The sequence below is a fragment of the Hydra vulgaris genome, chromosome 13 (assembly GCF_038396675.1).
Source record: "Hydra vulgaris chromosome 13, alternate assembly HydraT2T_AEP".
In the NCBI taxonomy this organism is placed as follows: Eukaryota; Metazoa; Cnidaria; class Hydrozoa; order Anthoathecata; family Hydridae; genus Hydra; species Hydra vulgaris.
In genome coordinates, this window is record NC_088932.1 from 12,408,036 (window position 1) to 12,435,000 (window position 26,965).

The 26,965-nt window shown below is 26.5% G+C and overlaps 2 protein-coding genes across 4 annotated transcripts in view; both read right to left on the bottom strand.

Moving 5' to 3' along the window:
• Positions 1-12,377, bottom strand: part of LOC100203624 (COP9 signalosome complex subunit 2) — a 29,570-nt gene extending 17,193 nt beyond the window's left edge. For both annotated transcript variants that reach the window (XM_065816361.1, XM_065816360.1), the window contains exons 1-9: positions 12,239-12,377; positions 11,963-12,076; positions 10,398-10,475; positions 10,242-10,295; positions 9,983-10,144; positions 1,993-2,070; positions 1,790-1,873; positions 1,680-1,700; positions 1,526-1,595 (exon numbers count right to left, since the gene is read on the bottom strand). In XM_065816361.1, the coding sequence (XP_065672433.1) occupies positions 1,526-1,595; positions 1,680-1,700; positions 1,790-1,873; positions 1,993-2,070; positions 9,983-10,144; positions 10,242-10,295; positions 10,398-10,475; positions 11,963-12,076; positions 12,239-12,283 (706 nt within the window). In that variant the 5' untranslated portion in view covers positions 12,284-12,377. The remainder of the gene's footprint in view (positions 1-1,525; positions 1,596-1,679; positions 1,701-1,789; positions 1,874-1,992; positions 2,071-9,982; positions 10,145-10,241; positions 10,296-10,397; positions 10,476-11,962; positions 12,077-12,238) is intronic.
• Positions 12,378-13,848: 1,471 nt separating this feature from the next.
• Positions 13,849-26,965, bottom strand: part of LOC100212974 (snRNA-activating protein complex subunit 3) — a 35,441-nt gene continuing 22,324 nt past the window's right edge. For both annotated transcript variants that reach the window (XM_065816363.1, XM_065816362.1), the window contains 4 exons: positions 26,286-26,368; positions 25,732-25,908; positions 15,986-16,093; positions 13,849-14,581 (listed from right to left, as the gene is read on the bottom strand). In XM_065816363.1, the coding sequence (XP_065672435.1) occupies positions 14,440-14,581; positions 15,986-16,093; positions 25,732-25,908; positions 26,286-26,368 (510 nt within the window). In that variant the 3' untranslated portion in view covers positions 13,849-14,439. The remainder of the gene's footprint in view (positions 14,582-15,985; positions 16,094-25,731; positions 25,909-26,285; positions 26,369-26,965) is intronic.

Here is a 26,965-nt window from a genome sequence, read left to right on the forward strand (position 1 = left end):
GATCTTGGATTCCTGATAATCTATAGGTTTGGTTTTTGACAATCAACTCCAAATTTAAGAAACTTGGTGAGTGAAAAATAATAATAACAGCTTTCTAATTATATAAAACATTTTTAATTAAATAAAAGTAAATATACACTGATTTCTTACTTTTTTATTTAAAAATGTTTCTTCATTTTAAAATACAATTAAAATCTTATTGAAAAAAAACTGTGTGATACAAAATAACATATGGGAGCATCCATCATGCATCAGTATCCAAAAAATACATTAGATTCAGCTGAGTTCATTATTTCTAAGTCTCTCTTGTTCAGCTATGCACAAGGTGGCCCATAAGTCACTTTAAAATTTTAAAATCAAATAACTTTTTTCTATTAATATATTTCTATTTCTCTTTTCAGAATTAAAAAATATCTTTGGAGATTTTTGGTATGGATAAGTTTACAACAGAACAACGAGTGAAGATAGTTGAATTTTACTTAATAGACGGTCAACGCAAAGATCGCATATGTGTCATTTCAATGTAATATTGATCCTAGTGATGCATTTTCAAGAGCATGGCTCTGTAAGTTATAGGTCTAGAAGTGGATGAGGTCGCTCAGTATGTACACGTGAAAATACTGAAGCTGTGAGCTGTAGCATTGAATAGAACCCAACCACATCCACTCGAAGATGTTCTCAAGAACTTGGCATCTCACGGATTTCTCTGCAGCGCATTAAAAGAGACTTGCACATGTACCCTTACAAGTTTTAATTAGTGCAATCTTTACAATCACCAGACTTTCAAAAATGACTAAATTATGCTGTCAGGATTTAGAGAACTGCAAGAAATGCCAATGAGTTTATTCACAAGTTGATCATGGGAGATGAAGCTCATTTCCATTTGAATAAGCAGAATACCAGATTCTGGGGCACAGAAAATCCACGCCAAGTCCATGTGAGTTCATTGCACTGGGTTAAAGTCACAGCATGGTGTGGAATAACATCAGATAGGGTTATTAGGCCCTTCTTCTTTGAAGATGCAAATGAAAATGCTGTGACTGTAACTGCTGAGAGATATCGAGACATGCTAGCGAATTTTGTTCAACCTCAGTTAGCAAACATGGCAGGGTATTGGTGGCAACAAGATGGAGCAACTGCACACACCGCTAGAACCACAATGCAGCCGTTAACTGCAATGTTTCAGGATTGGGTAATCTCTTCTAATTACGATTTTGAATGGCCTACACGTTCTCCTGATTTGACAGCACCAGACTTTTGGCTTTGTTAAGAAGTGTCATGGAGAATTGCTTAAAAAGAGCTCGACTTTGTAAAGTCGAGAATGGAGGCTATTTAAGAGACATCATCTTTTGTAACTAATTCAGAACTAACTTACAAACTCTAAACTTTGTAATAAATAAAAAAAGAATTAATCAAATACAGTCATTTAAGAAAAAGTTATTTAATTTCTAAAATGTAAAGTGATTTTGGGCCATCTTGTATTTCAGCCTATAATATAGAAAATAAAAAATTAATACAAACTAACCTCGAATAACACCCATGATGACTGGATGTGGAATTGCAGACTTAACATGCAATGATTGTTCATATAGAGCCTAGAATTAAACATAAAATACTATACAAAAACTATAAAATGAAGACAAAAAATAATTTAAAAGGCAAAGATAAAGTTAAATAACCTTTAACTTCTTGTTGTTTTTCTAAAAACCAATAAAAATAATAATAAGTGATATCATTATCATCATTACCATCACATCATTAATGCAATTATAAATTTCAACATCATCACCTGGGCTGTGTACATTTGAATTTCAAGAGCATAGATTTCCAGAAGTTGAGTTCCTTTTTTTAAGTCTTCTTCACCATCATCAGTCTAAGTTCAAAAAAAAAAATTGTTTTAAAACAAAATAAAATTGTTATAAAAAACTAGAAATAAAATTAAATATTAAAATAAAAAAACAATTTAAAAAAATATATAACAAAGATAATTACTTCACAGGCTTTTCTCAATTCTTTTATTATTCTTGAAAGTTTCTTGTAATCCTCAAGATCGTAGTAAAGCTTGCCAAGCTAAAATTAATTTATAAAACTATTTTAGTTTTTAATAACCTTAAATTTGCTAAAGAAATATAATTAATGATTAGTACTGAAAATGTACTGAAGCTTAAGTTTGAATAAAATCTTAAGTTTGAATAAAATCTTAAACTCTGGAATTTCAGTCAAATCTTCCTCAAAACTTTGTTAGAGTTAGAAGAGATTGGTGAAGAGTTTGTCTGTGTTATTATTACCATTTTGATAGAACTGATAGAAAAATGGAAAATAAAAAACTGGAAACTAGCTTTTTTGTGTTTGCTCTTGTTGGAAAAAAAAAATTTTTTTTTCAAATAAAAAAATGATAAAACATCTTTTTTTTCCCTAAAAAAAAGATGTTTTACAAGTTGTTGTATAAAAAGATGTCTTACAACTTAACACAACAATCTTTTGAGTTTTCCCTTTACAAAAAAAAAAGAAAAAAAAAAGAGCAGTGTCAACGAAGCTATGTAATATAACTTTAAAAATCCACTTCTTTACTTAATAAAAACAAATTTATTTCAACTTTTAAGTTTCAATTTCTACAATTTATGATTATCATTTATACTTATTTATTGTATTATATTACACTATACTACACTATATCATATATATATATATATATATATATATATATATATATATATATATATATATATATATATATATATATATATATATATATATATATATATTTATATATATATATATATATTAATTTTAATAAAAAGGCAGTGTATAACTATTTTTTAAATATATTTTAGATATAATAATATATTAACAATAATTCGTTGACCTATCGTGGTCAGTGTCATCAGGTAATATATACATACATACATACATACATATATATATACATATATATATATATATATATATATATATACATATATATATATATATATATATATATATATATATATATATATATACATATATATGTATATATATTTATATATACATAATATAAAATACATATATATATATATATATATATATATATATATATAATTTAATTTTGATTTAATTGTTTGTGTTATTTAACACAACAATTGTTAAAGATTAGACAATTTAACATTCAACAAACATGGTGAAATATTATTAAATAGTAATTATAAAAACAAATAAATGCCAAAAATTTATGTATGTATGTATGTACAGTTGACTCTCGATATCTCCAACTCTCAGGGGACCACGAAAAAAGTTTGAGATTTGGAGAGTTTGAGATATTGAGAGAATTTTGGCTCAAACGAGTGCGCAAGGGACCGGAAATAAAATTCAAGATACACAAAAGTTCAAGATACCAAGTAGTCAAGATATCAAGAGTCAACTGTATGTATGTTGTATGTATGAAAGCCTTCGCGTAAGAGGCGTGCAGTCGCACGCCTTATATGACCACACATACAGTATTTTGTTTTGACAACATGGCCACAGCACTTTTCAAGTTTTGATAATTAGTGCTTTTAAAAAAGACGCCAACATTTGCATAAGCAAAAGTAAAGAAATGTGAAGTTTGTTTTTCCGTCTTAACAAACACGCACTGTTGATAAGTTGCACCCTGTATCCTATTAACTTTTTTTATAAAATTTAAAATTTGCAGCACAAAATTTTATTAAATTTCATGGCACTTTTAAACAGCCTAATTTACTTACGTTTTTGAACATTGTGTTGTGTTAAATATATCGATTTCTAAAAAAAAAAAAAAATCTGAAAGGGGAAGGGAGGGGGATGCCCTCATGGCCCTTCCCTCACTATGAATCTGCCCTTCTATTAGCCTATTTATTCATGATAAAGATTATTAATTTTTTTTTAACTTTCGCTTACAATTAAGTTTACATTAAATCAGGCCTTGTGATAAAGCAGGAGCGATCGCTCTGCGCACGCGAAACATGTCCGTAAATGGGTAAAAAATAACGTTCGTCTGAAGAACTTGAAAAGGAGAAAATTATAAGTTGATTTTATAGGAAATATTTATGGTAAAACATTTTTGCTAAAGTCAAAATAAGTTTAATTAAAAAGGAGAGTTTGCATATTATTGAATAATATATAAATAATACCAACGAAGCTATATTTGTTATAAAGTACATCACGAATATATTAAAATATTTTAAAAATCTCAGTGCAAGAGAACCAATAATTTATTTCTTCTATTTGAAAGTTAAATTCAGAATGACATTTTTTTTTAAACTCCCGTTGAACTTTATCATATTATCCATTAATCATAGTCTGGTTAAGTTGAACCATTTGTTAATATGCACAGTTTTTTTTTAGGTCTATTTGACAAAAAAAATTCGCTTAACTAGGACTTTTACTTTAAATTATATAAAAGTCTATGTGATAAAATATCAAAACTTGCAACACTTCAATAAAATTTTCAAACTTTAATGCTTAAAAAAAAAATATCTAGTATATTATTAAATATTTTATTTATTAATATTTTATTTATAAAACTAAAATTATTAATAGCTTTGATTTCGTACAGGTTCGATCACATTCTATTTATATTATATTTAAAATTATATTATATTCAAAATTCAAAAACATTAAATCAAATTCAAAACGTTCAAATATCAAATACTTTTGTGCCAAATATAATTTAACAAATTAAATATTTTTACTGATAACTTTTAATTGGTCAAGCTTATAATAAAGTCTATTTATTAAATATATATTAAGGGAGTTATACTGTTTATTATTATTTGTTATATGTATTATTTATTGAAACTTTGGGAAGCATGCTTATAAAGAACAAAAGAAAAAATGTAACGACACTAGTTTTATGTCTTCATGACCTGTTTTTACAGGTGTTATAAACGCATTTCTACAAATATAAATCAGTATATAAGTTATTTATATATTATATTTGTATAAGTATATATATATATATATATATATATATATATATATATATAATATATATATATATATATATATACTTACACTAATTTATATTACATTAGTATCATTATTAAGTATATAATCAAGTATTTTAACAATAATTCACATGATAATAATTAAATCACACGTTCAGGTTAAGTTTGAAAGTAGTTTTCTGTTTTGTACAAATAACGAATGAGAAGTTATGAAGTCATTACCGCTATCAGATAGATTGGAATGTTTACTATTTTCATAATGTGTTTGTCCAAATAAGAATAGACAATTCAAATCATAAAATTAAAACTTGATAGAATTTTGAAAAAATCAAAAGCTTTAAACTGCAAACTTGGAAAGTGGGACCAGAAAACTTAGTTTAAAAAATCATGCGTTAAACATTTTTAATGACAGAGAAAATTTTAGTAATAACTTACTTTAGTAATAAGTTAAATGTAAATCTGTAAATAATTTTTTTAAAATTTAATTCTTAAGATGAACACTTTTTTTAATAATAATTCAACTGTGAAAACTTGATCTGAAATACATTTAAATTTTTGAGAACGGCTAGAAAATAGATAAAACTACACTTCGGTTTGATATTATCTAAAAACAATGCAATTGATAATTCATTGTTTTTAGATAATATAAAACCGAAGTAACATATTTCTTTTGGTAGATAGACTAATGCATTAACGAAAAAACCAAACCTTTTTCGCCTGATTTCCCAGACTTCACATGAAAAAAATTCAAACAAAAAATCATCAACCCTTTTTCTTTTACGCTTTTAGGTAAACCCCTCCCCATACCTGCATATGTAATTCATGGATGACCCCATGGGAACCAATTTCAACCCTGAATATTGCTCTCAAAGACTTAATGCTGAGCGCGCATAATTGTGCTTGTTAACAACGTGTTTCAATTTTACAAGCACGAAATATCACTCTGGGCAATTTTATTTATCACATGCACTGTTAAATAATAAATATCTTAACTTTTCTGATTGTTTTTTTTTGTCACTTTTTAAAATTTTTATATTTTAGATTAATTTTTATATTACTTTTGTTTAGATTTTATTCTCTTTTCAGTTTATGAATTGTTTATTTTAATTTAATTTTGCTTTGTTTTTATAGTGTTTGCTTAAGATTTTTCAAAACGAACGCATTACTTCAGCAATTTTTTTTCCAAATATTTTACAATTGACAGTTATTTATTATAAAAAACACATAATCCAATTCCAAAATACTGCACCGATTTCACTTTTTTTTTGTTCCAAAATACTATTCCGATTTGATTTTGTTACTATTTTGATGAGAACAAAATCAAATATTTTTATTAAATGAATTTTTTGAGAAAATAAAAATTATTTGTATTATGGGCCACTGTGATCTGAGGTGGTCTTATCCACTTCCCCAGATTTTTTTTCAATGTTTTTTTTTTACTTAAGTAGGTTTTTTGCAGTACATTATTTGTTAATTTAGGGTTTTTTGGTGCTTTGCTGCCCCCCTCCCTTAAAATGCCACACCATGGCCAATGTGTATGTGCATATACACACAACTGCATAGCTATATACCACAACAAACCAAAACTAGGCTATCCTTCTATCTTATTTTTATATATTTATCTACTCGTGCTTATATATAAAATTATAATAAACTAAATAAAAAATCCAGATTATTTATTGCTGTAAAAATTTAATGGGTTTTCTTATAAGACTCGGTTTGACAAAAAGAGAAATTGACATGTTTGCTTGGTTGATTAATCGACTCTTTCCAATAAGAGGTTGTTTGTAGCAATTTCCCCCATCGACTTTCACTATTGCTGATATACAATCTTGAAGCAGTAAGAATACTTTATACAATCTTGAAGCAGATATACAATCTTGAAGCAGTAAGAATACCTTCCATTTCATCAAACGTTTTTTGTACAAGATTGATTATCTCTTCAAAATTGGAGGGGCTGAAATATTTGCTTTGTAGTGCTCTAAAATATCCTAAATCTAGGATATTCATATCTGGATTGTTTGAAGGCTAACAAATTAAACAAATATTCTGAGACGCGTTCACCATAAATTCTGAATCATCAAAGGCTATATGCGGTTTTGCATTGTACTGTTGTATAAAAATTGTTTGACTCCTTTCAATATGATTTCCTGAATGTATAGCCGGTAAAACATTATTTAAAAGTATTTTGCGATACTCTAATTTATCTACAACAATTGGAGTTGTGACTAGTGTTTCCCTGACATCGATTCTTACTGTTTTTCTTTGCAGGCTCTTTCTTTACAAATGGCCAAATGCCAATCTTTCCATCAAACCATTCATTTGTATGTTGGTCAAATCTTGGTCTCGCAACAGCGGCTAGGAACATAATTTTTATGATAAAATTCTTTGATTTTACATGTCGATGGGGTTCAGGTTTATCAATCTCCAAGTAGTACTGTCCTGATCTTTCTGTCAAATAAAACCATTTTTCATCTACATTAATCGTGTTGAACATATTTACAAACTAAATTGTATCATTTGCAAAAAATTGTAAGTGAGAAAGAATAAATTCAATCCAATGCTTCCTATTTGAATCTATTAAAAAAGTCGATGAAAAAGGGTTGTTGTCTGAATACTTAAAGATCATGCCAATGATCAAATGGTTTTACGCTTGTTCAATGGGTATTTACAGATTCTTCCTTTCAGTTGATGTTTTTTTTTTTCCAGTCCATATCTTCCCTTTTTTTTGGAGCACACGTTTGATGGCATACTTTCTTGTCCATGATGCCAAAGAATACTGATTGTTTTAGTGCAAAGGCTAAATTTTTTTAGCAGTATTTTAAATTAAACCCTTTTTCAATTTTCCAATAAAGCATTCCAAAGCATTATAACAACTCATTGAAATCACTCTACGTTGCTCATTTGTAAGTTCACGTGTATCTTCTTTATTCATTTTGCAAAAACTTAGTTGCAAATTTTTAAAGGAACATAAATTATGTTGGCTGTTTCTAAATTTAAAATATATTGTTACTGCAGTAGAAAAATTCAATAAAAACGACACAACATAAACACCTGACTATATTTGTTACAAAATTAAAAACAAAGTTATCTACTGAGCATAAAGTATTTAAAATAAATGGTTTAAACCACTATAAAATAATTTATTACTGGTTTAGAACTTTTGAAAAGCTGTTACTACTTACCTATTTCCACTAAAAATGATAAAATGTTATTAAGTTTTTAAGTTTATAATTCATTTGTAACAAAACGGAACAGTATTTTGGAACAAAATATTTCATAAAAAAGCATCCTTTTTAGAAATTAATGGTGTGATAGTATTATATAATATTATCAGAAGAAATTGTTTATAACATTATAGAAAAACGTCTATATTTTATATAAAAAATGTGTTAAATGTAAAACATAATTTATTTTCAACAAATCTTTACAATGAATGCAAATCGGAATAGTATTTTGGAACAGAGGGAGTATTTAAAATAAAAAACAATTAATTTCAGAGACTTTTAAAAAACCATGCCAAAACATGATAACTTTCTTAAATATCGTTACTTTTAAGAAAAATAATTAAGTATACTATTAAAGAAAGTAATTATGTTTTAGCATGGTTTTTGCATGCGTTTACGAAAGCATGAAAAATTTTATTTAAAATGAATGCTTTTGTAATTACTTCAAAAGAAACCATGCTTAAACATTATTATTGCTTTCTTTTATTGAAGAAAGCAATCGTAATGTTTAAGCATTGTTTCTTTCAAAGTAATTAGCAATTACATTAAAAGTTTAAAGCAAATGCATTCATTTTAATTACAATTTTGCATGCTTGGTTTGTTTTTTTTAACTTTCTTATTTTCCTTAAAGTAAAGTAATGTATGTTTTCACATTAAAAACACTTCTTAAAGTTTTAGAAAGAATTTTTAAGTTTTGCTGAAACATTTATATAACCTAATAAAATATATAGAATATATATTATGTTTATTATAGTTTTCATTTTTTAGTGTGCATTTAACAACACCAATAATATGATATTTTTGTAAACTTATTATTAAATACTTAATATGATATTTTTATTTTTAAAGGTTTTAAAAAAGAAATGTTGAAACAACTTATTTTATTTTAATTTTCTTTTATTTTAGTTTCTTGAAGTTTATAAGTTTTTTAACTATTAAATAAATTTAACGAACTAAAATTAGAAAATTTTACCATTTTTATCAATGGATAACAATTTACAATCATTAGATCATTGCATATTATTTATCATAATTTTCGTGCACTTTGCAAATGCGTTGATAAAAAGTTTTGAAAAATAAAAATTGATTTAATTTACCAAGCATCATTGATATATTTGATAACTTATTAACTAGAATATAAATTATTTGAAAATAAAATTCCCTTATTTGATATAAATCTCTTGAATTAGATGTTCATCAATATATAAAGATACGTACGTCAATGTTTACAAAAAAAAAAAATTGTCACACCCTGGGATAGTTAAAAAATAGTTAACAGATGCAATTATTTCAAGATTATTGCAATTATTTTGTTTTTTTATATGTAGGATGTTTTTTTCAGCAACCATATTCGATGCAAGCCAAGGAATAAAACAGATGTGTCTAAAATTTTTAAAATCTTTTCCTATGATATATTTATGTATTAGTAAATAATTTTTTATTAGAAATTAATCCACGATAAAACCGTTCCCAATGATTTTTTGATAGCATAGCTTAAACTCTAATCTGAATATTTTTTTCAATGATCGCCTTTTATTACATTGCAATAAAGTACTTTTGGAAATTTTGTAGCAGTTTAATTGTAATTACGGAATCAATTAAATTAAAAATTTAATTGATTCTGCAGTTACGTATGCTTTGTTTTTTTAGCGCATAAAAAAACAAAGCAAAATATATATATATATCATATAAGGTGTGCGACCACACGCCTCTTATGCAAAGGCTTGTGTAAGTATGTATGTATATACATATACATTTGAAAACTTTAATTTTTTTTTTTTTTGCAAATCAAAAGCTCACAGAACAAATTACCTTACAATTAGTTTTAAACCATAGTCTATCATTCTTTGCATCTTTCAGCGCATCAAGAGTTGTCTCATAAAAATTTTGAAGTAAAGTCATTTGCTTTGATGATGATATAAAATCAAGTATGGAATTAATAGATTTTTCTGAGTGATTACGCGTCACTGAGCTCTACAAAAAAAAAAGAAAAGAAAAAAAAAGCTAAATTTATAAAGAATGAAAAATGACAAAAAAAAATTAGAACAAATTATAACTAAAAATCAAAAACCTTAATGTAAGTCAGCAGCTCTTTATAACGACTCATCATTTCATCATAGCGTTGCTTAGATAAAATATATTTTATAAGAATTAAAAAAAAAAGAGATTTGTTTCAATCAATTTTATATCAAGTTTTAAAACCAAAATTAAAAAATAAAATAAATACCAGCCTATAGTTAATCTTGACCATTTGCTTTAATGCTTTGAAGCCCCATTCACCTTTTTCATGCTCAAGCTCTAAAACCTTCAAATTTTTTTAAAATTGTTTAAAAAAATTATTAAAGGACAAAGCAAAATTTTAGTAAAAAAATTAAACAAGTATCAATTCAAAAAAGGAAAAATGATTTTAAAATATGATAAAAATTAAAAACATACAATATAGACATACAAAAATGGCTGAAAATGTGTCTGATGTTTTTCCTGAAACTGATAAAATGCCAATAAAACAGTATACCAGTAATCAATTTAAAAGTTTGTCATTAAATGTGAAAAGCAGAAAGGAGAGAGTTGCAATTTTGGTTAAAGAAACTGAACTACTTTGGAGAAAGCTGAATATTCCAATTCTACAAGGGAAATCAGCATCAGAATGAAAAGTGAAAAATGTATTGAAAAAACTTGACAAAGATAGTCGAAAGTCCAGAACTCAAATTTTAACCCAATTGTTTTACATAACTGATGAAAAAGGTGAATGGTTGTGTCAGGAAGATAAAGAATTTTATGGTCTGCAAATGCCAACAAATGGAAGAGTTGGATATTGAACCACAATTGAAGATACTGAAGGTATTTATCCACGAAAACTAGTGTTGATAATGAAACAAGCCTCCATCAGCCAAGACCAAGATTTGAATGAATCAACTAGTGAAGGAGGTCATTCAGAAACTGAAGAGCAGTGTTCCAGCAGTGATACTGAAGATGTAGAAAGTGTGTCATCATCATCTGAAAGACAAAAAACAAATTTGGCTGTAAACTTAGTGACTTCTGCAAAGATTAATACAGAAAAAGAATACTAAGTTTGAAAAACTCTATCAAAAGATGGAATTTCTATTCCTACTCCAACTCAAAGCGTTGTCTAGAAAGGTATCATGAAAGAAGGAGAAAAGTTGAAAGGAAATTATATGGAGAACTTAAAAAAAAATAGTGGTCTTTACACTTTGTTGGAAAGCTTATAAAGAAAATGGAAAATCAAGTAGTTGCTCTAAAAAAATGAAAAAAAAGAGTAAAGACTTGCTACTCTCGAGTTGATGATAAAAAAGGTGAAACAATATTTAATGGGATAAACTTATGCTGGATGAATATGAGCTGTGGCCAGCAATAAAAATGATTGTATCTGCCACAAGATCTGCAAACAGGGGAATTCATGTTTATTGGTTTTCTGTAAAGTACTGGAACATGTGTCGCAAAATTACATTTCTTATATTCCATAAATCTTCATAAAAAAAAAAAAAGGGGGGGGGGTTTAACTTTTTTGAGATATAGTATAAATGTTTGATATTTTCTTGATTTTTGCATAAAAACTCCACTAAATTGAGTATGGGGATACAGGGTTGCAAAATTATCATACCCTAATATAAATATATATATATATATATATATATATATATATATATATATATATATATATATATATATATGTATATATATATATATATATATATATATATATATATATATATATATATATATATATATATATATATATATATATATATATATATATATATATATACATACTCGTTTAAAGCTTTCGATGGCAGAATGAGGATCATCTTCTTTAAGTGCTTTGGAATTGTAAAATTGATTTTCAAGATCTACATCAGGTTCACTGTTGCTATCTGTTGAATATTCCTATAACATCATTGAAAAAACAAGTGTTACAAAATAAAAGAACAACTATGAGAAAAGATTGAAATGGATTTTCTTTAAATTAGTAATTTAAACCATATTTTATAATTGAGAAAAAATTAAAGTAAAAAGATACTTTAAAAAGTATCTTCTGAAAAAACTTACTAAATCATACTCTTCATCATCATCCATAAAATCATCATCCGACATTTTAACTTTTTTTAAATCTTAAATCTCTGTTTATAATAAACAAACAAATATGAAATTACTAAAACTTTACATTATTTGACATCATATATTTAATTTTGAGACATTATATATTTAATTTTGAGACATCATCCATTTAACTTCAACATATTGTATATTTAATTTCAAGACACCATATATTTAATTTCAAGACATTATATTTTTAATTTCAAGACACCATATGTTTAACTTAAAGATATCATATATTTACATTTGAGACATGATTTATTAACTCCTAACTGATGTCAAAAAAAACCCCTCAGTCGATGTAGCAGCACTCGGCTGCGAGTCAGGCTATAAGATAGTCGATGTAGCAACACTCCGTTGCGAGTCAGGGTATTTGTCAGTCGATGTAGCAGCACTCCGCCGCGAGTTAGGCTATAAGATAGTCGATGTAGCAACACCCCGCGCATGATTTACAGTTTAAAAAAATAAAAACATTTCATTAAAAAAAATAAAAACAAAAACATTGTTTATATTAATTAAAACATTCAGAATGTTTTAAAAACATTCAGAATGTTTTTAAAAACATTCTGATTGTTTTCAATTTGAATGTCAATTGAATTTGTGTTTTTCCGCAAAAACACAAATTCAATTGACATTCTGTCAATTGAACTTGTGTTTTTGCGGATTTTTAAAAAAACAATTAATTTGTAATTAAATTAATGGTTTTAACTTTCTGACAATACAGAAATGTTGGTTGAAAGTCAAAAGTAATTAAAAGTGATGTATTTTTATTTTTATTTTTTTTGTTTTGTTAATTCACCTCCCCAAGGCCCAGAAGGCCATTACAGATGGGGAGGCTACTTAATTGCGGTTACAACCCTCTCTCAACTCAATAACTCCGAAACACAAACCTTGACGAACAAGGCCGCTGCGCGAAGAAACAAGTTGAGCGCGGTACTACCAGGAACGTGGTGGGAATCGAACTTGGAACCTCTCGCATATAAAGCGATCGCTCTACCACTACACCACTACCACATTTGTTGGTGAAAGAATCATTTTTTACCTTAACATAGTCCAAAAGGCAACAATTTATAGAACTATATATATATATATATATATATATATATATATATATATATATATATATATATATATATATATATATATATATATATATATAATATATATATATACATATATATGTGTGTGTGTGTGTATATATATGTATATATATATGTATTTATATATATGTATATGTATATACTACCACATTTGTTGGTGAAAGAATCATTTTTTACCTTAACATACTCCAAAAGGCAACAATTTATAGAACTATATATATATATATATATATATATATATATATATATATATATACATATATATATATATATATATATATATATATATATATATATATATATATATATATATATATATATATGTATATATACATATACATATATACACACACACAGATATACATATATATTAATACTATTACTGCGGATCAGCCAATTGCTAATATATTTTTCTGATTTTAATTTCTGAAATACCAACTTTGATCACTTTTTTAGACAAAGTAAAAAGAAAAAATAACTTTTTTTTTTCTGTAACAAATGGTTGTATACATAAATAATAGAAAAATTTTAATAATAATAAAACATAAATACTGCTAAGTACTAAACAATTTTCAATTTATTCATGTAATACTTCGATAGATAGTGTATCATATAAATAGGCATCAAAGAAAAAAGAAATAGAGAAAGAAAAAGAGAGGAAAGGAAAAGAGATGAAAGGAAAAGAGAGGAAAGAGTGATGATCAACCATAATAACTTGTGTAACTTGTAAAAAATTGTTTTTCTATTTCTTATATATAAAATAAATAATGTGATGATTGTTATTATTTACTCAATGATCTAATCTAAGGACCATCAATCTAATCTAAGGACCATCAATCTGATCTAGGGACCATTGAACCAGTTTTTGAAATGAGACTAATTTAAAATATATATAGTTATAATAAACAGTTTTAAATTAGCTCCAGCTGTCTCTTATGTATCATATTATCTTGACGCATCTACATAACAATATCATTTTCTTTTGATAACATAATGATAAATGTAGCTAGTATGTTTTTGACAACAACCAACAGGTTTTATTTTTATATGGAACTAATACTCAACTTCTACATGAGGGAATGCTTTAAAATCGCATAATGGTTTTCCATCTTGCGTGTAGTGGAGATATTTGAAGCATCTCTCACAAAACAAACTTGGATTATCAAATGCTAATGGATCATTTAAAGTTCTCCAACTAAAAAGAAAGTTTGATTAAAATATTTAAAATTTAACCCCCAAAAAAATTAAATATATATAAATAAAAGTTAAAATTAAATGAAAAATTATTTCAACATTGTTCAAATTCAAAAAAACTTAGTTTGACATTCTTTTCACTTAAGATTTCATAAAAGTATGTGTTATAATAATTACATATATGTTTCTATACTTTATATGTTTCTATACTTTATATGTTTCTATATTACTGTGTTTTAAATCTTAGCAGTTAATAGATGTGGAAACAGTTATGCAATCTCTGTTGCATAATCTATTAACTGCCAAGATTTAAAAGATAAGAAAATAGGTAGAAGATTACTACATCTGTCCGACAACATCTGCAGAGTAGTTCAAGATCATTAATTCACTTTTGTCCAAGATCATCTGTATTTTTTTTTACTCTAACAACATCTATCTGATATCATCTGAAAATTCAATGACCTCTACCAACATCTTTAGAAAGATGTAAATACATCTGTGAATTTTTCTCCAATTAGTAAATATTTTTTTCAGATGTAATTAAATCTGAAAAATCGCATATGTTAATACACCTGGTTAAAATAATTCATTATTATTTAATAACTTTTTCCTGGTGTAATTGCATCTGAAAAAAATCCTGTAGTTATTTTTAATATAACTGAAAAGATGTAGCTGCATCTGTAGAATCCACAGATGTAGTTATTCCAAACATAATTAAAAAGATGTAACTACATCCGTAAAATCTTCAGATGTATTTGCACAGATGTTGCAATACTTATATAATTGAAAAGATGTAACTACATCTGTAATATTCAAATACTTTTTACACAGATGTTATTTGACATTGATGAAATTTCAGATTTTGTCGGACAGATGTTATAAAATCTCAGTGTATTTACAGATGTTGTTAGACAGATGTTATTAGACAGCAAAAACTGATGTTGTTACCCTGACCCAAAAAATACATCATCTAAATTGTTGCGGATCTTTGCAACTTGTGTGGGCAAATATACATCTTTATCATACATGCCACATTTCTTATTATTTTAATTTAACCCATGCAAAATATAGTTTACAGGGTTTGGATTAAATAAAATCATTTTTTTTCTAAAGGATTTTTTTTTTTTTAAAGATTCTAGATGTAAAGAATCTTTTTTTTAAAAATTTACAATTGTACCCCCCACTTCGAAACCTGTGTCGTTGGCCATAGAATCTAATTTAAGTTTTTGTATTCAAGACCTGTCTCTAAACATTCAAAATTTATATTTACAAAATGGAAAAAGTCTTTAATAATATTTCAATTATTTTTATAAATTAAAATAAACTTAAGTTGCTTAAGTTGAAAAAACAAAATCCAACTTAAGCTTTTTACAACTTATTAAAGAAAATTTTTTTAATTAAATACTTGGCATAATGAATATTGCACACAGAACATTTCCTTCGTTTATACGGGGCTTGATAGACTTTGAAAGGATAACTTTGTAATGCTTGTGGATCATCTTTTGAAACCATTCTAAAAAAAATTAAAACGATTATCCTAATCATCATCATAATCATCATCATGTTTATGATGTTTAAAATCGTAGAGCAAGATAACGATTGATGGACGACTTAAAGGATTGCAAATTATATGAATCAGGAAAGCATGATGAAGGAAGCGAATTCCAAAGAGCTGATGTTCGAGGAAAAAAACTAGACGAATAAGCGTTTTTGGAGCACTTAGGAACAGTCACAGAAAAAGGATGAGACTTAATTGAATGACGAGTAACACAAGAATGAATTTTAGTTGATGGCACAAGAGATGCTAGCTCTTTAGAGCAGTGCCCATTATCTATTCAGCTATGCTTCACTTTAATTTGGAACTAGATACGGAAGTATTCTTATAAAAGAAACTTAAAAATTAGTTCTAGGTTACTTAGATCATCTCCCTCTAATACATGCTTGCATACCCACAATAAAAGTAAGAAAGAACCTGTGTTGAGCCGCCTTGAATGGACTATAGTGCCTGATTTTTGGTTAGCCAAACCTTCAATAAGAGTTCTTGAAATTACTATCTTGCATAATTTATAAGCATATTTCAGATCTGAAATTTCTGATTTCTATTATTACTTCCAAGTTCAATTAACCCAGGGCCTAGAGCAGGCATTGTTATGAGATTTTGTTGTGTAACAGAAAAGTGAAACGTAAGTTAATGTAACTTTACCTAATATTCATATTTACATTGTTAAAAGTTAATATACGCCAGTTGCCTGTTTTAAAGTACTGCATTGTAATTAAATTTGATTTGAAACCACGTTAAAAATTATTAAAAGTCATAAAATCTTCAAGTTAAACAACATTGTTATATAAAAAATTATAAATAAAATTTAAATATGTTTTTTGAAAAAAAAAAATGTTTCCTTATTTTAAAAAACTCATACTATTTATTTCTTAAAACATAAAACAACGTCTAATATATTAACAGAACATTATCCTTTTATGTTTCTATTACTTTCTTGCAATTTAGTTGTTTTTTCAATGAGGACAGAATTGTTTATTCCCCCCTCATTAAAACTGTTAGTTCAAAAGCTCAATTACTCAATTTTTTATCAACTATAAAATAAACTATTTTTTAAACTTTAAACAAATTATTGATTGAGTTTATCAGTTATTAATAAGATATTTGTCTGACTAGGTTACTTTGTATCAACATCATTTCGAAACATGATTAAACCTTTATACATTAAAACCTCCACCCAGAAATATAAAAATTCAAGGTCGCTTAATTCGCCCCTTCAACATATATTTTCAATTTCCTACTATTTTGCAGTTTTGTTTTAGAGGTTTAAAAGTAAAAAAATGAAAAAAAAATTTTTAACATTTAGGTTTTAACAAAATCTTCCCCAACTACTCATAAACTAGTTAATCATTTCTAATCAACTTTCATTCTATGGTCTATCTAAAAAATTAATATTAATTTCAAAACTTTCGATAAAAAATAACTTCAAAACTAAAAAAAAATCATCTTTTCATAAATTTGTTATATAAAGTTTACTAAAAAAATTCTTTGAAATAGTTTTTCCTACAGGCTTGATTAGGGCTTATCTGGCAATGCATTAATATACAGTTATAAGTGCATTAAACACTTTGTATATCAGTGCTTTCGTAATGGGATTAAAAAAAATTATTGATTTGTCACTGTAAATAAATAAACAAAACAGTTGAATGTAAAACTAAGATAAAAAAGTAACTTGAGATAAATTTATTTATTTCATAGTAAAAAATATTTAAAACAGAGTGTTATAAGTCTTTCAAAAATTTGAATTGTTGTAAATCTTTAGAAATTTTGAAAAATTAAATAAGTTTATTTGAATTTATTAATATTTATTAATAAATTTAAGTTAAACATAATATAAAAAATTTAAATTAAAATCTTTAAAAATAAAAAGTAGAAAAAAATTTATTTAACTATCTGCTTTTTTATCAAAAAAAAAAAAAAATTTTTTATAGTTGCGGTGAAAATGTTTCAACAATTATTACTGCTTAATGTTTTCCGTATAAACCATTTTAAAAGACTGTTTAAATCATCTGATTGAAAAAAGTTTTTGAGTAATGTAAATGACACCTATGTAAAATCGCCATTTTGTATGTAAAATTCATATGGCATAACGCTTCTTAACAAGGTCTGCAATAGATTAGTGGTGTGCCACTAATCTATATGCTAGATACCCAGTTCGGACCCGGTTATTCGGATGTTTTACCGCGTATCCAAAAAACAAAAGTAAAGAAAGGAAAAAAAATTTGAATACTTTTTTTTATGTGAGAGAACTTTTTTATAATAAATTTTTTAGAAATTAAACCTTGAATGAATGAGTTTTGATACTTTAATCTAATTGAGTTGCGTAATTCACTTTTAAATACAATTTTCATCTACAATAACTAAACATTTACAACAATCTGAAGTAAACAACTGTTTACAATAAACATGTAAGACTTCTTACAGGTTTATTGTAAACAATCGTTTAAAAATTTATTTAAAAATAATAATATATTTACTATATAAATATATACATCTATATAGATGTATAATAATATATAGATATATATATAATAAAAATATATTTCCTATATAAATATATATCTTAATCATTTATTTTTCATAATATAACTTTTGATTAATTCAGGGTTGCCACTATAATTTTAAAAGTTTTTCCCTGAGTATTCCCTGAGTAAATAACGTTTTTCCCTGCCTGAGTTTTCCATATTATTTCCAATATATATATATATATATATATATATATATATATATATATATATATATATATATATATATATATATATATATATATATATATATATATATATATATATATATATATATGTATATATATATATATATATATATATATATATATGTATATATATATATGTATATATATATATGTATATATATATGTATATATATATATATATATATATATATATATATATATATATATATATATATATATATATATATATATATATATATATATAAATAATTTAAATATACTCTTAATGTACTAAATAAAATGAAACAATGTAAATATTTTTTATCAATTCTAAAATTGAACACAAAAAATAGTTTTTAGTAAGAAACCTTATCAATAAGTTTCTTCTTTGCATTTAATAGTTTTAAAACTGAATCTAACTCCATTAAAGCAGTTGCTTTTTTAAGCATTGTTAAGTCATTATTTTTTTCAGCATCTTTAACAGATTGAATAAAATCTTTGTTTAATATACAACATGCTGTTAAAAGTAAATTCTTTTTTTTCTTCTACTTCTTCAATTTCTTCTAATAAGATTGCTCTTGGTTTGATTCACACTCTTTCCTTGAATTAATTTTCTCTGCTAAACTCATTTGGTACTGTTGTCTGGCTGAATTAACTGATAACATTAATGCATTTGTGATACTTATAGTGTCAGCTTGAATTTTTTGAGAACTCATATGATCTCTTATAATGCCATGCGAAACTATTGAGTCTGACTGAATATTTTTGTTTAGAACTAATTTTTTATGCTAAAACCCCTTTCTACAAAAGCTTGACCATGACTTACAGTTAAAATCATTTTGATAATACAAGAAAGTTCCTTATGTTTGGCTATATCTAGTTGATGAAAAAAGAAGGTATCTAAATATGTGTTTTTTTATCAAAATTAAGAAATTTTTCTATATTTATTTTCATGTCATTTCTTAAAAGTATAGAATACTGAAGCATGACTTTATCACTTTGTGTTGCAGATATAATCTTTAAACTAACAAGATAATGTAACAACCTTTTTAGTTTATTTTGATTAAACTCAATTGATGATGCTTTGAGTTGGATTGGTTCAAAACAACTTGCATTTGCTATGATTGCAGAGTCTAACGGGATGCGTTTCAACAGATTTTCCATGGTTTTTGTGAGAAATAAAACACATTCATTTCTAAACTGTTTTACTTCATTAAGTGTGATTTTATCTTTTTTTAAAAGTTCTTTTATTGAAAGCGGCAAAACCTATAATAACATCTTTCCTGTGTAGAAAATAATCTTTTTTATAGAGATCTAATTTTTTTAAATCACTACCTTTTTTGCAACTTTGAATTACTGATGGTTTAATGAATAAAGTTAAAATATTTGTTATCAATTCCCTAAGATCATTGTACATGTATGGAATCATTGGTTGATCGGTTTGATAGAGTGTCAAGTAGGTTTTGAACAAGCTGGCAACATAACTGAAAAATTGTAATTTTGAAACAGTCAAGAAGTCATTCAACGCTTTTTGAACATTAAAAAAACTTTTTGAGGAAGACTGTTTGGACTTTGATAATTTTTCCCAAAATCTAATTAATTTTACAATGTTGTCCCATATTTCAATTAAACGATCTAAAACAACTTGATCTTCAATCCATCAAGTTGAACAAAAACCTAATGGATAGCGATTTGACCCAGTGACACTGCTATAGTCATCTCTTCTAGCAGGAGTATCATGCTCCCTTAAGAATACTAAGAATTGAATTGATATGCTCCCTTAAGAATACTTTACTAAGAATTGATATGCTCCCTTAAGAATACTTTATAAATTCCATGATGCAGTCTCAGAACCAATCTTAAAAGCTCCGTGTATTGAATGCAAATTACAACTCCCAATGTCAAATAAAGAATTTAATTCACACTCATTTCAGTACATAGAAAGTTCTTTAAAAAATTTCCAATTTGTTTTAGGCCCATCCATAGATACCTTAATCATTTTTGATAAGCCCAGACATTTTATTTCTTTATTAAAACCTTTAAGTATATGTGCTGCAGAAGAGTGTCCAAGAAAAACTGAACTGAAATATCGCACATTAACCTAGTTTTCTAATGTATCCCAAAATCTAACAATATCTATTTGACAATTTTGTGTAACTTTGTTTAAACTTTCATCAAACGAGACAACATAACATGGTGAACTTTTGATGGTTTCAAGAAGTAACAATTTAAAATATGGTGCTAACCCAAAATTATTCATTTACCCTATTTTTGTTCTTCCTAATGTTAGTCCTTTTGCAACTTTACTATCTGGAAACATACTAGTAAATAATTGGTTCATTGTTTGACAATTCATACATAACATTTGCAAGAGCCCATTAAATTTCAGATCTTGTTTCTTCATTAAAAGCAACAAGTTTTAAATCTCTTTGACCGGCAGCCAGGGGTACTGTAGGTGTAATAGTAGAATTTTTTACAACAGGTTTGAAAAAGTGACTTCTGGATTTAGCTAAAACATTAACTTGGTACTTTTTACCTTCATTATGACTCTTAACTGCCTGAACTCCCATATTTGACAAGTTAAAGGTTTTGCAGCAACTGCTACATCTAGCAAATATATTGTCATTAGTCTCTACAAGCCATTCTTTATACTCTGGGTGAGTAAGCCAATCATTTGAAAAAAATGTTTGATTCATTTTATTTATTATCATAACTCTAAAAAAATACAATCTTCTTACAACCATATTATATATTTATAGATAAAATGATTACAAATTATAAAATTCAATATAATACATTTTTATATTATTTTATTTAGGGTCCATCCATAATGGACATCACGCAAATAGGGTTGTGGTCAAGATAAAAAGGGGAAAAAAGCACAAGGGAAAGGAAGGGGGTTATCAGAAAAGGATGTCAATTTCTAGATTTTTTATTTCAATGTTTTTATGAAGTTATTTTGAGATAATATTTTTTATTTTATTTTTCAAAAGTGTGGCAACAGTCTCAAACATCATAGTGGGATTAAACCAAACCAAATTTAAAATAAATTGTACAGTTATATAAAAAATTACTAATAATATACATTATGAATTTTAACTAGTTTAAACTATTGTAAATAATTTGATAAATAACTGTTTTACAAAAATTGCAAAAAAAATTTCCCTGAGTATTCCTCGATTTAAAAAAAAAAAAAAAATCCCTGAGTTTATTAGCGCATATTAGCAATGAACTAAAAAAAAAGTATTTATTATATATAATACCACAAACATACCATATATAAAAGTATATATTATATGTAATACCACATATAGAAAAGTGTGTTATATATAATACCACAATATTATATATAATACCAAAAAGTATATATTATATATAATATCGCAATAAAACAAAAATTAGTTGCAATAAAACAAAAAACCGAAACAATATTTTTGAAGTTGATCGAGTTTATTTTAATTTTAAAGCTCTTGATGTTTTTGGCATTAACAATGTCAGACAGCAAGTTATTCCAAATATTAACAACCCTGAGGGAGAAAAAATATTTTCGGACATCGAGTTTACACTTTAGTTTGCGTAATTTGAATTTGTGACTTTGAGTGTAAATGAACAGGTCATTTCAGAAACACCATAAGTCATTTTTTGGAAAAAAAAATGATGAAGCACAGAATCATGTTATACGAGAGTATATACATGTTACATACGTTTCAGACCTTTCAACCAACACTTTATAAGTTGTTGACTGAAAGGTCTGACTAATGTGATTTTTTAACATGTTTCTACCTTGACATAAGACGTTATCATTGACGAACCATTCATTACTTTTATACTTTTTGTTTTATTTTTAATTGTATTACAAGTATTATTTTATATTTAGTAAAAACAAAAAAACACGATTTGCTGATTGTGGCAAAAAGAGTTATACAAAATCTTGAAAAAAATTATATGAATTAAAAAAATAATTTAATCATTTTCTCACTATTGCATAAAATTAATTGCTAAGTAAGGATTTATAAAGTACAAATATAATATAAAAATGTATAAAGAAAAATTCATTTTAAAATAAAATATCTTGATTTCACTGATTAAAAGAAAGAGATTTATATTATTAGCAAAAATTAAGTTTAGCATTGCTGATGCATTCATACACAAATTAGGAACAAGAGTGAATCAAGAACTGTCCTTTGTGGAACTCCGCACATAATATTAGGTTCTCTGAATTCCTTATTAATTTTAGGTTGTTTTTTTTAGTGAGGTAACTTATAATCATATCATAAATTCTATAAATCATTTTTGTTGTATGTTGTTGTATGTTGATAATTATTAATAGAATTACAAACTGAAAGAAGATGAATAACTGCAGTGGTGTGTAAAGGAGTATTTTGGGGTAAGTTGCAACTTTCATGCTCATGATATCACAAACTTTTAAATTTAATGCTAAGTGAGCATTAGGCAGGTCCGGTTTTAGGAGTCCAATAAACTACATATTTTTTTATTTACTCGACTAGATTACTTATTTACTAGTTTAGAAGGAAACATCGTAATAGCAGAGCTAATTGAGATGAATTCCTTTCGTACCGAAGCACTACTCATACACTGAGTAGGCGGAGCCGGGATTTGTACCTACAATCATGTTACAACCAATAATCATTTCGAACTTTTTAGCAGCGTTTTAACCAACTGAGCTATCCCGGCTCAACTGCAACTTTTCCCATTCTATGTTATTGTACAAGACTTTTTCAAAAAAAAATTATAAAAAATTTTAAACTCCCTGACCTCCCTAGGGGTTAAAATATTTTATATTTAATACATTTTTTGGAAAATATTTTTTTTAAAGTTTGCATCCACAGATCTATGAGAAGCCACAGCGCACAATTATAAAGGTTATGAAACTGTGCTGCGTTATAACTTTTTAAATTTAAAAATGGCAAAATCAACACATTTAAATACTGAAACATTTTTATTAGGACAAACACACAAAATCAATTGCAGAACTTTTTCTACAAAAGGCAACAATATAAGATATTTTTATCGCTGCTGCAAATTTCAATAAAAAATGCAAGCAACCACTAATTGAAGTTCGAGGTTACTGGAAGAGAAAAGATAAAGATTAAAGGGCATCATTAGAAGATCTGCCCCAGATATGGCAACAGTATTCCATACAAGGCCGGATTTGAGATTTATGGAGATAGAGAATAGAATCCGGAGTAAGAAAGTGTCGAGCTCGATAAAGAGATACAACCTTAGCAGATGCTAATTTTGCAACGGATTTGATATATGGTTTCCAAGAAAGACCAGAACTAAGAGTTAACCCTACAAGATGGAGGGTAGATGACTCATCGAATACATTACCGTTCATAAATATAGGAAAATCTAAATTATTGCGATAACAATTGGCTGAAAAAAATTGAGTTTCATCTGAATTAATGATCAAGCATTGACATGGTTTATTGTTATAAAAAAGTGACAATTTAAGTGACAACATTAAAATCTGACACAACAGCATGTAATACTGGTTGTAATAAGGTTGTAATAAGGGTTGGTAATAAGGTTGTAATAAAGGGTTGGTAATTTTAGATCTTTTAGATCGACCTCTTTTAAGACTTCTTTGCAGAAAATATTCTCAAGAATGACACATTTTACACATAACAAATGCAATCACTAGAAACAGAAAACAGAAAGCAAAGGTCCATCAAAATCTATTTATACAAGATTCAAAGCGACTTGGCCAATGCATTATGAAAATGTCCAAAAAAATATGAATCAGTTATCAAATTTTCCGTAGTGCAAAGTTAGTGGAACTTCATTAGAAAATATGGCTAAAAAAAAGGAACTTTTTGCAAATACGCTTTACAACTTCATACTTTTCCCAGAAATGATTATAAACATCTGTGTCAATATGTCATTATTTTTTCTGGAAGGAAGGGTGGATTTATTATACACAAAACAGTTGCAGAACATGAAGCTAGATTTATGGTAGATGCTACCATAACTTAACAAAGAGTTAATTTTCCATTTTATAAATGCAACTGATCCAAATAAATACTTGATAAATTGTAAAAAAAAGTTTAAATTTTTATTTAAACTTTTTTTTACAATTTATCAAGTATTTAAAGAAACTTTTAACTGACTTTTTCATGTATTACAAAATGTGTTTGTAAAACCTTTAAAAAAGCCTTTCACATTTTAAACAGCTAACCTTTATTTTTAATGTTTATTAAGAACAATATTTGGATTTATTTTATTTAACAAACTTGTTATATTCAAATTTTATTAAGTTTTTTACTGAATATTTAAGAGTATTTAGATAAATATACAATTAAAAAAGAATAAAAACCGGGTCTTTAAAAGAAACCAGGTCATATTTCAAAATTTGTTATCTCAAGAAATTTTGAATACTTTGAGCTGAAATTTTATATCAACTTTACTAATAGTAGAGTCAGCTCACACACACACAAAAAACTGTTCTGGTCACACACACACAGACACACACACACACACACAGACACACACACACACACACACACACACACACACACACACACACACACACACACACACACACAAACAGCTAGTTCTGGTGTTAGTTCCTTGCTCCAATTAAGATAGCAATTTAATGAATAATTGGTCAAAAAAGGCCTTTTTTAAAATATTTTAACTCTCAAGGAGGTCAGAAAAATTAAAATTTTTTCAAAACTTTTTTTGGAATTGTCTTGTATAACAACATAGAATATGAAATAGTTGTTTTTCTGAACCCTAAAAACGGACCTGCATAGTAAGCATACATAAAACTTAATTTTATTAAAACAGCATTTTTCCATTAAATGAAATTTATTAGAAATGGTTACCATAACAAAAGATATTTAACAAAAAAACTTGATATAAATAAAAAGAATTAAACCTCATGTCATTAAAAACAATCAAATGTTCACAGTTTCCTTGGTGACAATAAAGATAAGGATAACCAAGTCGAATCTTTAAGTCATTAAATGTTGTATTTTCCATAATAGCAGATGTAAACAAACCAAGTCCATTGACTGTATATCGCTCTTCATCTTTTGCCCATTCTATAATAATTCTATTGTAATAATAATAAATAGAACAAATAAATAGAACATATGCGAACATAGGATTTTTAATAGTGATTCATGTGTTAAAGTTGACACCACTTTTATAATGGTGATTTATGTATTGACATCATTTTTATAATGGTGATTCATGCCTTGACACCATTAGCAATATTTTTTGGTTGTATTTTTTACCTTATTATTTTTTTTACTTAAATAGGTCAACTTACACACAACTAATATCAGAGGTTATTTCTTGAAAAATAAAATGCATTCATTTAATAAAACAAACTTCAACTTATTTAACTCCAATTTAACAAGCGATAAAAAAATTATAATAAACAAACATTTAGCCTTTATATTCACAATTATAAAGAAAATCCCTTACTTGCTGTAGTCTCTGTTCAATGGGTTACGGGTATCATTGTAAAAACACTTCTCTATAAAGAAGAATGCTGATTGACAAAATTCCTGAAAGCATAAAATAAACTCTTTACTAGTTACTTACTAGTTAAATAATTTATTTGGTAACACTTTTTACCTTGTAATCTATACATGAACTATAATTTAAAAAAAAAGCATTATAAAGTTTAATTATATGCATGTATGTATGTATGTATGTATGTATGTATGTATGTATATATGTAAGATTGTATGTATTTATATACATATATATATATATTTACAGGGTGACCAGAAAAAACGGAGACAAAATTTAATATGTCCTGATAATAAAGTTTTTTACGGTAACCAATTAACTTTATTGGTTTTCAGATTCTCCATGTTTTTATGTTTAGTATATATATGTTCTTAGTTTGATATCTCTAAAACATATTATATTTTTAGAATGTCAAATAAACGTAGTACAATTTTGGAGTTGTTTCGTAAAGGAATGCGTCAATGTGATATTGTTCGCTTGCTTAATGTGCCTAAGCAAACTGTGTCCAAGGCCGTCAATCGTTTCAAGGAGCTCGGCCATGATGGTCGCTGTCCAGGAAGTGGTAGAAGACGCACCTTCAATACGTCCGCCAACCACCAGATCATCAGAAAAAAATTCAAGCGAAATTC